Raw genomic sequence first — 12,716 nt, 5'->3', positions numbered from 1 at the left:
ATTCGGATGAATACCCTTTACCATTATCGTGCGACCTGGCGTTGGAGGTCAATTGCAGCACGCATCAACGTGATTAGCCGCCGCCTTGCTTTCAGGGGTAACAATTTTGGCCTAGATCAATATGGTACCGATATGATCAGATCATGGGTTTATCCGGCCCAGTTACATACGAAAACTTTGGCAGTCATGATCAAGCATGCGGGGAGCCGGTCGTGGGACAACCACAAGAGCTGCATGCTTAGCATTGCACATCCAATTCAACGAGCATGATGTGGGTTATGACATGATGGAGCTTTAATAAACCCTGTACCGAGGCCTAGATCTCGTTCTGAAGGTTGCATGTCTTGCATATTAGTATGTCGGTACCCCTGTCATAAGCTGCAATGGCGGAGACTCTTAATTATTGTCACCAATAAGCAAACAGTATGCCAGATCAGTGGCTACTTGAACCCCAAGCCAACTGATATGGATCACTATTCATATTGTTTTCTAAGTCTACAGCAAAGCTGAGGTCAGGGCTGATGTCCCTGTATTCGTGCTCCTCACAGCATCGGGCTAGTTTCTCATATTATATTATTCTCAGAAACCTGCAGGTTTAATTGAGCTCCTTTGATGATATGTAGCTGCTATACATTCTGCCAAACAGTTGCCTTGTTATAGGTGGTAAGTGTGGAGGATTGGGATGCAAATGCTTATTGGCTTTGGCCAGCTGTCGTCCAGAATTGGTTTAATTAAGTTTCCCCACAGCCTTGGTTTGAGGTTATTCCGTCACCGAATGCACTAACGATTCCAGGGTTTATCAGCTCTTATCTATCACGTGCATCTCTTGCCTGTTCAACCAAATGTCTTACCCTGCATCTATGAGCAATAAGACAATAATGTGAAGCTATCGGCAACTTGCCTTTGCGTGAAATCTGAAGTCTTTTTAATAGCCTCAACATAACTATGAAACGTTACCCTTAGATGCTCCGTCTAGATGTTATATTGGCCCTACTATAAAACATAGTAGATGTAATTATATTATTACTTCATAGTATATGCCCTGCTAAGTAAGACCTCCTTGTTACATCAATCTCCAACACTGTTCTTTATTGGCAATATTGGAGGCCAGCAGAAGACTTGCCAACGAGGAGGGGGCTACCATGCTACTTCAGCTTTACCTGATGCCTCTGGTTGCCGCGACAGAGCTACATGCCAGGCTGTCCTCATCAACTATAACATATCATATTCTATAAAAGGAGACCACGTCAACCCCTACGCCCAGGCCGCCACAGCCAGTCTTCACACATATCTTTAGCATACATCACCATAAAGGGCTAAGAGAATTAACCGGAAAGTGAGTCACTCTCACCGACAGAACCTGAAGTCGACGGACATCCCGACCTCCGTAACAATGACAACTCTGACCGCACGTACGAAGTGGGCGCGAAAGGCAAGGGTCTTCAAGCAACTAGTGCTTCATTCAATATGCAATTCTTCATCGGTTGTGTCTACATACCGGGTTCCGTTGCAGAAACGATGTCTTTTCTTTGCTGTGATGTTTTGGAGGCGCAGAGTAGGGACTGCAGCGAAGCTTCAGGACCATATACTTAAACGGTGACGTTCCTGTTTCTTGAAGAATTCAGGAACAAACTTCCTTCTCACTATTGCTGAAGCGACATTGCTCAGCTCGTACTACTGAACTTGCCGTCTCCCTCCTTCATTTCCCGCTGCCTTGACTATTGCCCTAGTGTAAGTAGTGCAGACCCCAGCCCAGCGCAACTATGACTAACGATCTAGCCCGCCAATACCACATTTGCATAAAACATTACAGCTTCAGACCCCACTCACGATGGTGGAATCCACAAACGCAGAACGTTTGGACTACTTGTGGGAGATGGCTTTAGCCATTCATGGGGGTATCATTGAGCACCTTGACGAGGACCATGAGCTTGACAACCCACTCATCGCGCAACTCAAAGAGATAGACCACTTCATCGTGGTCAAGAAGGGTTTGCAAAGCCGTCGTATCGATCAGGCTAGTGACAACGATAACCAACTTGCCGGGGGTGACACCACCCCTCCACGCAGCCACCAATCCCCTTTGACCATTGGGCACGTCAACAACCAGTCAATCAGCCCCCCAAGCCATCGTTCAACAGCTTCCCCTTCCCTTTTTGGTTCTTCTCCTGAGCCGCAGTACACTAGAGCGTCGGCGCCTGCACGACGAAAAGTCGCCCGTCGGATCCCTGGAGAATCTCGAAATTCCAAAGCTCTGCGCGAGATGCGACGCGCAGTACCCTATGCAAGCTGGGTTGACAATCCCAAGTGAAAGACGTGGAGCTGATGATCAGACAGTGAGAGGAAGGGGGGATATTACATTGGCTTTTGGTGTCACAAAAGAATTGGAAACGTGCAGGGATAATAGAGGTTGCATCACTTTACGGATACCCAAGTTAGATCTCATTAGCGTCGGACATTTTCAGAGTCATTACAGCATTTAATTCTATGGCAAACAATACAGTCATTCCTACGGCGTGTTGATTAACTTAGTGACCAAACAGCTGTTACTATTTTCCAGGACTTGTGTCAATTGATCAGGTTATCATACTGATTCTTAGCACGTCAAGAACAACGTGGCTTGCTCCCAAGCTCTCGCTGACCGGATCTGACTCTGTTAAGAACTTGTGCCTAATGCAAGAAAAAGCAAAAAGAAGGGCTCCTCCGGGGATTGAACCCGGGACCTCTCGCACCCAAAGCGAGAATCATACCTCTAGACCAAGAAGCCGATTTTAGTAATCAGATATCAGAAAGCTCAATAAGGAAACCTTATATTCAACGGAGCATTCAACTCCAGCAATTTCCTTAAAATTTTGGCAATGCCATCTTGAACAGCTATCATCTCACTCTCAGGCGACTGCAGATCGTTTGTTTTTTGTCGCTCAATGTGAATATTCTGTTTTGTATATTACCTAGAGTCTCTATAAATATCCAAGACACCATCAGTAATGCATAGATGTTCAACTAATCCGCGTCTAGTATTTGGACATGAGCTCAATATCACCTAGCCTGGTCACTGCTTGCTTATAAATTTCAGAAGCATGACTCCAGAGATTGCGATATTAATACAGAACAGTGAGGTACAAAGAACAGTAGTTCTGTCAAGTCGGCTCTCGAGGTTGTTCATCTTGTTCTGCTGGGTAGTACGTTGGTCCTCAAGTGCTTGTATTCGCTTTGCAGGGACTATAAGCTTTTTCTCAATGACAGGAGTGTCGTTCTCACAGCCGCTCTCTGCGTCAATCTCATCTATAGCCTTGTCGATGCTAACGTTAGTCAGAGATTCACCAACAGTCGCTCCTTTTTGAGTTTGAATTCATGTATGGTTGGATGTTAGTCACTGAGGCACAATATCGAAATAAGATGATCCCTAGCGAGACATGCTGAATAATATTGATGGCTTCTGATTGTGAGAATGCTGTGGTGTAGTAGTAGGTGAACTTGCAGCAAAATGGATTAAGAAGAAGACAACTATTGCGCAAGTTTGAGAAATATATACCTGTTACGGCGATTTTAATATGTCGGAATCTGAGTAGCGTTCAAGACCTCTTTGTCCGAAATTGTTGTTCTTCGAGGTGAAGTATACAGAACATATTCCCTGTTCTAATTTACCGTCTTTAGACCAAGTCTTGGCTTAATTCTACGAAAGGTCAGTTCTCCAATATGACACCTGGAAATACTAAAGAAGAACTTTAGGCTTAGCCTAAGTATCAACAGTAACGTCGAATCGTAATACATCGACAAACTCCATTAACAAAATGAAAGAAAATGGACGCCTATTGGTCTCTAGGCTGAAGTATCTAGATAGCAAAGACATGTCGGACAGCACTGCCTTTTCTTTCTACATGGATAAAACAAGACCCGGAGATTGATGGTGTGCAGTCTATGCTTCTCTCACTTGCTTTGCATTTCGCCCCTCCCAAGACTAAACTGACCGTATATGCCAAAGCTAGACTACTCTTTACTTAACGTTGCCCCTACCAAATGGTACGCGTGTACCCAACATTAGACAAAACTATGGAGGAGTGTCTTGGAATCTTGAGTTGTGGCTGATATGGCGAGCGGACCCAAGAGCGAGCAAGTCACCATTAAGGGATGGCCGCATTTAGTATCCGTATCAGGGCCAAAGCAAATATGGTCACTGGGCATCAGTACAGCCACAAATCCAATGGCTCAGCCAATTCGCGTCGTACAACATGAAAGAGACAAAAACATACTTTCAGCTGGCTCCATGCAGGGCTGTAGCAGAGAACAAGTGATTCAAGTGACGTGCACTTTAGAACTAAATGCAAGTATGACGGATAATTAAGTTTATACTCAAATTATCCTCGTTTGATTCATGGAATGCACCTACTGGAACTTGAGCACGCGTCATAACACTGGTCACCCCCACCCCATGGCTACACAAGATCCTACAGCGATGAGGCTGGGCATCGGAGATTAACAGACCAGGACTGGATGACGGAATCGACCGGGCCGTAGTTAGGCAATTGCCGATGCAAGGGATTTGAGGTATGCCCCCATCCAAGCACAGCCTGGTTAATGTAAGGGATAGATTAGAGCTGAGCTGAAGATGTTGCTTTTTGTAAGACGGCCACTCCGTATCAAGGCGCATATGTGGCTTTTTTTATCGTATCTGCAAATACCGATCTAGAATCTGAGACACTCGGATGACATGTGATCGATATGTCTCAAGCCATCAGAAGGGAGGAACCGGACGGAGCGCTGTTTCGGGTATTACTCAGGGTATTGAGATATGAAACATAAATAAGGGGCACAGCAACCAGATGATAAAACCGTGCCTCAGTTCTGATTGATCGTCATCTTTATCTATATCTCCAATACACTGCACAACTTGCTTGATAATCTATCTCTCTTTTCGCAAGATGCCTTCAACAGTTATCGTCGACAGTAAGATGCCTGGCGTTCGGTGCCCGACTTGCGCCGCGGCTGGACAGGAAGTCTGGGTCATTCCAGGTCGCTGCTGTGGGATCTGTGGAACTGCTTGCGTGGGTGAGTAACCATTGACTTCAAGGGACATTCGTGCTGTTCTAATACCATTGACAGACTGATGGAACTCACCTGAGTGATGTCCGATTTCACTCAGCGATAAAGCATAAATGGCAGCCGGCCCCATAAGCTTCATAGTCTGAGGGACTACACACTCATCTTTCTTATGGACTCAAGCTTGGACTTGAATCCCAACTTCTCCTCATCATCTATCTACTGTCTCAGCGGTTATCTTCCTGGATGATGTGACGCCATGATCACGAGGGCTTCGTTTATCACTGGCTATACATAATCGCTTCGCTAGTATCGTCGTACAACGGAACTAGTTTTGGCAGTCCCCAAATATGTGCTCGGCGGGTCTCGCTATGTCAATCCGCTCTTTCATTGCCCTTCTGTCACAAACGTGAACTTCCCGTCTCTCTATTGTTTGGTGCATTGGTCAGATTGGCCTCAGTACACGCAGCCGATGCTACTCTTTGGGTTTGGATTCATCTGGTGTGTTATTGAGGTTGAATTGACAACCATGGTATTTGATGGCTGTGCGGCGAAGTGGTAGTTGGATGGATATGGCGCAAATTTAATAAGTGATGGAAGGAGCTGGGCTTTTTCAGAGGCTTGGGACGCATGAGTAGAAATGAAGATGTAGCAAGAATGTTATACGAATCATGTGAGGGCCTATTGCTCAGAACACATTGTTTGCTTTACTGTTACCGTCCAGTATAAACTCCTTGTAATTGCCAATCCATTCGGCTACATCTCTATATCAGAGAGTTCACACATACGACAGAATATTTTGCCTTGCATACCGGGATCCGCCGACTCATAGAACCACTTGCCGCTGTTGCCAAATCAGTCCCAGTCCATGAGGCGTGTCAGCCTGGCCCAACCATTGTTCACCATTCGCGGTCAGCCTGCCCGAACAGCGCAGTACCCGAACGTTTGTCCATCCGTAGAACTTCTATAGACTTCCATTCATCCGTTTCATACGCCTAAGTACAGATCCCAGAACTGTTCACCCGATGGTCTATCTATGCATCGCTATGATCGTCAGGGACTTTTATATTGTCCGCTGCGACAACATGATTTCCATCGCGAAGCGAGCAGTGCCAAGATAGCTGGGTCAGGAAAGTGCGCGTAACATTGTAGCCAAGCGTACATGGTTTTATTGTATGTAACAGTGATTATAAGTACAAGTAGTGCATCCTATAATAAAGACCGCCACAGGACATCAGTGTCAGTGGCGACCACCAACCGCATCCATGACATCATCACCAAGTTCAGCGTCTTTTTTCAAAATGGAAAAGCTTACTAAATCCCACCTCCAGGAAGTCGGAAATGAGCAGGTTAGTCAACGGGTTCTGCAGTGGACAGATGGCATTGAGTCTGGCGACCAGAGCGACCCCAATACATCAATTCATTCACCCTCAAAGTCTAGTACCGACGGGTATGAGACTTCAAATGATTCCTTTTATACAGCTAGTGAAGGTGGGTCCGAGGAATCAGCTGCGACTATCGGACGATCTGCGATTCCTGAGCCCGCAACATCTGATGTTCTCATTGACACTCCGCAGCAGGAGACCTTTGAGGACGCAAGTGAAACAGTAAATCCGCACCCGTATTTGGCAATCAACGTGGACTTCGCCAGAGAAGCTATTTACATCTATGAGATGATGAAAGAAGGCGTCATTGACGATGAGTGGAATAGCAAGTCCTGTCTCCTTACGCGCACGCTCATCCATGATAGACCAGCCTCCTCGTCAGGGCGACTGGGCTGGCGCTGCGATGTCAACTATGACCCAGATAGTGTTTACACAGGCGCTGTCGTGGTACTGTTCATGCCCGATCGCGACTTTGTGAAGAAGATCAAGCAAGGCGAAGTCGTCTTTGATCAATCTACTGATATGAAGCCAGTTTCAGTTCTCATGCAGACGATAGACCCTGACTTTTCTGGCCTCGAGACAAGACTTGCCGGTCGAGTCTTGGCTTGGAAGGTTTGTGGTTCTGGGGATTGTGTCTGGATGAATCGGCAGGGTCATTCTATTCACCGGGGTGACCCAAAGGTGATTCCCAACATCATCCACCTGCTCAAGTGAGTAGTTTCTTTACATACGACTTGCTGGAGTAAGTATGTTGTATTTTTATTTTTGAGAATTGTTTTCCTGTTACAATTCATATCGGATAAAGGAATGCTCAAGTGGGCAGGTCCTTGTACGCCTTTGTGTTACCCGTCAACCCAACGGTATAGTATTGACTGATGGACTGATTTATGAGAATGAGAATGAATATATGAATTTCTAGAGTGGAGATTGTATGAATCTTTGCGATATGCTTTGTACAATGGAGAAACCAAATTAAAATCTTACAAGTGACCTACAAGCATTACCCCCGAAACTGACGAATGGTTTTCGCTTCCCAGCCTTCCCCCAAAATGCCCTGGGACGGAGCATATCCCCAGAGGTATTGCGTGATTATAACCACTCATGAACAAATTCCCGATCTCGATTGTCATGGTGTTTTGGTCTGATCTCTCTCGTGTCAATGAGAAAGGTCGTCTCAATGCGCCTCCAGACCATCAAGTCTGGGGAGACTAATGTGTTATGAGCAGTTTGAGCTCTACACCCCAAGGCTCAGTCGCAAAAACAAGAACCAATTCAAATAAGCTCATAACAGCCCAGATGGAAGTGAACGCCATGTCGAAGATCCAGAGGTTCATGCAATAAGTATGAATCCAAGCAGCGAGATATAAATCCCTCCACGAAATCCGCTGGCCTCTTTTTCTCTCCTCGATCGTGTCGAAGTATCCTACAACTCGAGAGTAAAGTTCTCTTCGCACCCTGACTTTCGTCTCTCTTTTCTGTATCTCCAGAACCGTCTTGCGGCGATTGATTCTGTCGTGAACGATCGCTCGCGGTACCTCAGCCCATTCTGCGATTTCTGCAGACTGGTCAAAGCGGAGAGTGAGTTGTTCGCGTATTTGGTCCTTGAGGTCCTGTTGTTCGTCAAAAAGCCTCCCCAGCTCTCCTTTTGTCTTATTTTTGAGAGGTGTAAGAATGGCGGACCAATTGTTGTTGGCGGTGGTACAGAATGCCCTTTAAAAGACTTCCAGGAGTATGACCCCGCCCAACGAGGGTAAGACATTTCCATACCATCGTGGCACGCGGCTTGTTACGTCTAAGATCAAAGCGATGACGATAGTTATTAATAAAGTGTAGGCAGATATCATCATTGCGTAGAGCAACGCTAACAAAGCTAGGACGCATGCTGCAGCGACTTCTTTAGCTATAATGATAATAAGAGTAGAGCTGAGCGCCATGGGCGCGTCATGTCCGTGGGCAGGAACCGAGTTGTTGTATGTCATGGTAGGGTAGGGGTAGGATGAGTGCTATCCTATAGAGAAATTATGTGTGTGTGCGTAATGTAAGCCGCGAGAATTCTGGGCTTGATGGAAGCGACAGCTGACTGTGAAAGATGACTTGTGCTTAGGGCGGGAATAGTTGTTATGAAAGGAGGGAAGAAATAGAAGAGGAACTGGGGAGAGATGTGAGCTATACATACAGGTTAAAGGTAAATGTTAGATGTCTTGTATATGCAAGCAGATGCTCATACTCCCTCAAAGTGTAAGAACGATAACGTGTTGTATTTGATGCGTTGCCCTGATCTGTTTCACCGAGATATTGATAAGGTTTGCATAAAAAAAACCTGAAGTGTGAGATACAAAGTCAAATCCCATTAAGCATTTCTGTCAGTGAGGCTTAGATTTATTACAGTTAACCTCGGCCGTTAATATAGCGACATTATTCTCAAGTTAAATCTCACATGTTGCTATCCACTATTCTCACACCAATCAGCAACTCCTCAGCCAAAATGCCCTCCCAGTCTTCATTGCTGGCGACACTCTTCCACTCATCAAAGGCCTGATTCTTGGCATTTGACTCATCGCAAGCAGTTGCCATCTCATCCTGCAGATCTCTCATCTTGCGTTCGAGATCATCTTACCTCACATGTACCCTGAGAGCCTCGGCGCGCTGTATCTTGGCCTCCCATATACATCCAATCGAAATGACGCGTGCCTTTGCAGTTTCCACCAGCTCAGATGTAACCTGATCAAACTCGCAAGCGGTCGTGATGTCACTGGTGAGGTCGATGTCCTGAATGAGGGCGTTCTATCAATGCTTAGTGACTTTGTCGAGGTGAGTGTAGCGCTTTTTCTCGTCGTGATCGATGAGGATGCTGCGTCGCCATTTCGCTGAACCACCTGCATCCGTCTGCATGTAATCCGCGTCTAGCTTATCGCCAAGACTGTTGATGTACGACTCGCTGGCTCATTGCTGCATTGGATGCTTCCTTCTGTCTTGTCGTTGGACGAGAGCAGTAGTGGCGGCGAAATGCGCGGCTTGACTCTGTTGTAGATGCTTGTCGACGTCGTCGCGGAGTCACTTCTAGCCGTTCCACGTGAGCTTTGACAGCGGATCTCAGGTAGGGACGTGTTTATCGATGGATCGCATCGGGGAAACGGTATTGCGATTAGAGCTTGTGTTGGTATTTGTCATTTCGTCGTCGGTATCGGCTATCTCGGCCAGCTGAGCGGAACCTGTTGATGGTGAGGGTGAAGATATCGGGCGCGCGCCGCAATCAACCTCGATTGAGGCGGCAGGCAAGTCAGAGACTTCGGTGTCGTTAACAGGAAGGCCGAGCGGACCGGGGATCTTGACCACTCTCGGGATGCAGATACAGCTTGTAGGGGTTGAGCTCTCAATCATATCAACACCGCCCTCGCGAGAGCAACCGTCAGAAGAAGCTGAGGAGGCCCAAAGGAGACCAAATGGTTCTTCATTTTGAGCTCAAGGACCTGCTCAACAGTGACACGCAAAACACCGCCAGGTTGCTAGACTGACTGCAAGGGGACAAGCTGCTCGAGCAGGATGTCGGTGATCTTGTGAAGGAAGCAAACGACTCCGTCAGGCGGATGGGTCAGGTTGACGAATACAATGCCAACGCGTATATCAGGTGGAAGCCAGTCGGGGCCATTCCACTGCTCGTTGAGAGATGCGATGGACGCTGAGCGGCGGTTGGAGGCGGGCGCATTTTCTTGCTGCTAATGATGCAGTTGGCGTCCTAGACATATTCATATGAGGGTGATGGGGTCGGTTGGTACGGTAAGAGCGAGGAGGGAGACGCTAAGTAGATCGTTTGGCACATCATAGTTGCTCACGTGGAGAAGATCGCGTATGCATTTTGAGGATGAGACCGTCATGGCGAGAGAATGTAAATAATAAGGGACACTACGAAATCGGACGCGTTTGAGTGACGTCACTTTTTCCAGCGCGTTGAGTGCTGAGACGCGCTGAAGGGTAGTGGGGCCACGATGTCAAACTGATTGGCTTGTTCTGACCGTATTTGGATTGGATGAGATTCTCTGCCATCTGCCACGTTGCAGACCATCGGCGACTGAGATGAAGTTATGAGTGCGAAATGGTATTGACAGCTGGTGCGACGAGCAATACATGACTTGGAACACCAGTTAAACTTCACCTACACCTTATCTCGTGACCGTGCTCAGACACCCAAGCATCAGAAGCCACTTCTAATATACTAACAGACGCTTCCAACCCAATGCAGTACATGTACAAGTGCGCTTACTCCGGCTTCCTTCCATATACAAGCCTCAGTCGACAGTAAGGATGATACTTGCCCGACCTCAATTCCCTTCGAAGCTGCGAGCAATAAACCGTGACTTCATCCTGCGACCATCCTAACACGACGCTCGCCATGTACAAAACAAAGCCCTCCAGATCTTGATCCATGGCAGCAAACGCAAAGTTTCCGATCTCTTGCATCTTGGGATCTTTGGGCCAGCTACCGATAGGAAGCTGCAATTCCAGTTAGCCAGAACTCCTGCATGTAGTAGAGTCGGACGGTTAATGGTGCCTACCTTGAAATCCCGAGTCTGGATATCCGTGAACCCTGCATCTTCCATTCCCTGCTTCTGTAAATCATCATCAAGAATGGTAAAAGTTCTACCAAGTCTCTTGCCACCTTCGATAAAGAACTTGCCCCATTCACTCATCGCGCTACCGTCCTTTACAGTATCATCATCACTCTCAAGACAAGGCGACGCTTCAAAGCTCTCAACCCAACCGCCTGGCTTACATGATCGGAAGGCCTCTTGGAATAAAGCTGACCAGTCGCTGATGGAACCGTAGAGATATCGCATGTAAATGAAGTCGAATGAGTCGGGGGAGAAGGTCCATGGTTGAGTGCAGTCTTCAATCTCACTGCTTTTGTCAGCTGATGGCTATAATAAGTTGTCGTACAGACGATGTGGTGCTGAAGAACTTACAACTTGACGTTGGGGGGGACCCAGCTTGGTTGGATGGGAGATATGTCGGTGCCGATCACTTCGGCTTGGGGATGCTCATCGGCAAAGTCACTGAAACGGTCAGTAAGAATATCACCACGTCGAAGCAGTCCACATACATTGCCCAGATTCCTATTCACCAACCATATGAGTATGTGTTTGGTTCCAAAGTCGCGGTTTCATACCTGTTCCAGTGCCGACATCAAGGACAGACTTGACAAGGTCAGATACGATGTCTTGCACGAGGGTCGGGAGCTTACCTTGATATCGTCCTTCAATGGTGCCAGGTGAAGTTTACCATCTAGTGTGAGGACCAGAAAATGGTGGCTGAAACGTGTCAGTGTCTATCTGAACCAGCTTCGTAACTCTTACATAATATCCATCACCTCATTCTGCTGAGCATCATTGGATGCCCTGCACGCCACGCGTTAGTTGTATGCAGTAAGCAGCAATATTTGCATAACTCACCAATATTCGGCATTTCCCCTCTCAGAGTGATAGGTCCGTCCTTTGATAGTTCTATAGTTCAGGATACTCGACGTCATCGAAGCCGTTGATGACTCTGTATCGACCCCAAGTGAAGAATCAGTATCTTCATCCTGTTCATCCTACACAACGCGTTAGTCCCAGCCCCTTTTGGCAAGTCTCAAACGTACCTGTGCCAAGGCAGCCCAGTGCCCAGCGTCATGCAGCACAACCTCACTTGCTCCTGACGAAGGAGACTTTGGTGACTTCTTCGGGGACGAGGCTTTGTCGCTCATGATGAGTGTATGACTTGGCGATGAGGCTTGCGTAGGAAACTAGCTGGTTCTTGTCAAAGCGCGATTTTTGACAGCCTGCGGGGTAGACATGAACGTCTCGGCTGATTGATGTTGCATTTATTGCGGATCATTGCCGGGTGTTGTCGAAGTGCCGGGGTTGATAAAATATGATCTGACATTGGTAGAGACCGAACATCAAGATGAAAAGGACAGCATGAAAGATATAAGTCAGTGGAAGGAGATATTCAATAAAGAGCTTATTGCGAGAATTCACACAATTTACATACTCTACACAAGAATCAAGAGTGTTTTCAGTAAACAAAAACTCCTGCAAACTCTTAACTCCATCTTCCCCCTTTTCTCTTCTCTCTTCTCTCATGTCCGTTAGACTTTACCTTATTCTTGAATCTTTTAACAACAGCTAATCGGCCATCTCTCTTTATATTATCATGAGCGGTCGCACATAGTGATCCATCCACTCACGAGCAATCACATATTCTTCAACAATACGGCAAGCCAGTATGGTGTATCTGGTCTTTCGACAGGGCCAA

The 12,716-nt window shown here is 46.8% G+C and overlaps 6 protein-coding genes and 1 non-coding gene across 7 annotated transcripts; 2 read left to right on the top strand and 5 right to left on the bottom strand.

The window, feature by feature from the left end:
• The first annotated feature begins 1,478 nt into the window (after positions 1-1,478).
• FOIG_09728 (uncharacterized protein) lies at positions 1,479-2,517 on the top strand. The gene is made up of 2 exons (XM_031210009.1): positions 1,479-1,731; positions 1,780-2,517. Exon 2 carries the CDS (start codon positions 1,832-1,834, stop codon positions 2,309-2,311), a length of 480 nt encoding a protein of 159 aa, XP_031060260.1. The 5' UTR covers positions 1,479-1,731; positions 1,780-1,831; the 3' UTR covers positions 2,312-2,517.
• Positions 2,518-2,695: 178 nt separating this feature from the next.
• On the bottom strand, positions 2,696-2,767 carry FOIG_09727. Its single transcript has one exon. It is a non-coding gene; the product is annotated as a tRNA-Pro (tRNA).
• Positions 2,768-3,052: 285 nt separating this feature from the next.
• Positions 3,053-3,853, bottom strand: FOIG_09726 (uncharacterized protein; the record flags this gene model as incomplete). Its single annotated transcript, XM_031210008.1, has 2 exons — positions 3,053-3,302; positions 3,783-3,853. The coding sequence occupies 2 exons, from the start codon at positions 3,851-3,853 to the stop codon at positions 3,053-3,055; spliced, it is 321 nt and encodes a 106-aa protein (XP_031060259.1).
• Positions 3,854-6,341: 2,488 nt separating this feature from the next.
• On the top strand, positions 6,342-7,139 carry FOIG_09725 (uncharacterized protein; the record flags this gene model as incomplete). Its single annotated transcript, XM_031210007.1, has 1 exon — positions 6,342-7,139. One exon carries the CDS (start codon positions 6,342-6,344, stop codon positions 7,137-7,139), a length of 798 nt encoding a protein of 265 aa, XP_031060258.1.
• Positions 7,140-7,633: 494 nt separating this feature from the next.
• FOIG_09724 (uncharacterized protein) lies at positions 7,634-9,020 on the bottom strand (the record flags this gene model as incomplete). The annotated part of the gene is made up of 2 exons (XM_031210006.1): positions 7,634-8,035; positions 8,886-9,020. The coding sequence occupies 2 exons, from the start codon at positions 9,018-9,020 to the stop codon at positions 7,634-7,636; spliced, it is 537 nt and encodes a 178-aa protein (XP_031060257.1).
• Positions 9,021-9,673: 653 nt separating this feature from the next.
• On the bottom strand, positions 9,674-10,300 carry FOIG_09723 (uncharacterized protein; the record flags this gene model as incomplete). Its single annotated transcript, XM_031210005.1, has 2 exons — positions 9,674-10,141; positions 10,202-10,300. 2 exons carry the CDS (start codon positions 10,298-10,300, stop codon positions 9,932-9,934), a joined length of 309 nt encoding a protein of 102 aa, XP_031060256.1. The 3' UTR covers positions 9,674-9,931.
• Positions 10,301-10,397: 97 nt separating this feature from the next.
• On the bottom strand, positions 10,398-12,260 carry FOIG_09722 (uncharacterized protein). The gene is made up of 9 exons (XM_031210004.1): positions 12,061-12,260; positions 11,873-12,012; positions 11,777-11,818; positions 11,665-11,731; positions 11,590-11,617; positions 11,524-11,536; positions 11,387-11,476; positions 10,979-11,321; positions 10,398-10,916 (listed from the first exon to the last, which is right to left on the bottom strand). Exons 1-9 carry the CDS (start codon positions 12,163-12,165, stop codon positions 10,683-10,685), a joined length of 1,062 nt encoding a protein of 353 aa, XP_031060255.1. The 5' UTR covers positions 12,166-12,260; the 3' UTR covers positions 10,398-10,682.
• Between the last annotated feature and the right edge of the window lie 456 nt (positions 12,261-12,716).

This window comes from Fusarium odoratissimum, assembly GCF_000260195.1.
Source record: "Fusarium odoratissimum NRRL 54006 unplaced genomic scaffold supercont1.16, whole genome shotgun sequence".
NCBI classification, from domain to species: Eukaryota; Fungi; Ascomycota; class Sordariomycetes; order Hypocreales; family Nectriaceae; genus Fusarium; species Fusarium odoratissimum.
This window is presented reverse-complemented; position numbering and strand designations above follow the sequence as displayed.

Coding starts and splice junctions, on each gene's coding strand:
- FOIG_09728 (XM_031210009.1), top strand. CDS start 1,832: ATGGTGGAATCCACAAACGCAGAACGTTTGGACTACTTGTGGGAGATG.
- FOIG_09722 (XM_031210004.1), bottom strand. CDS start 12,165: ATGAGCGACAAAGCCTCGTCCCCGAAGAAGTCACCAAAGTCTCCTTCG. Junction 12,013..12,060: donor ACTGGGCTGCCTTGGCACAG/GTACGTTTGAGA, acceptor CGCGTTGTGTAG/GATGAACAGGATGAAGATAC. Junction 11,732..11,776: donor AATGAGGTGATGGATATTAT/GTAAGAGTTACG, acceptor GACACGTTTCAG/CCACCATTTTCTGGTCCTCA.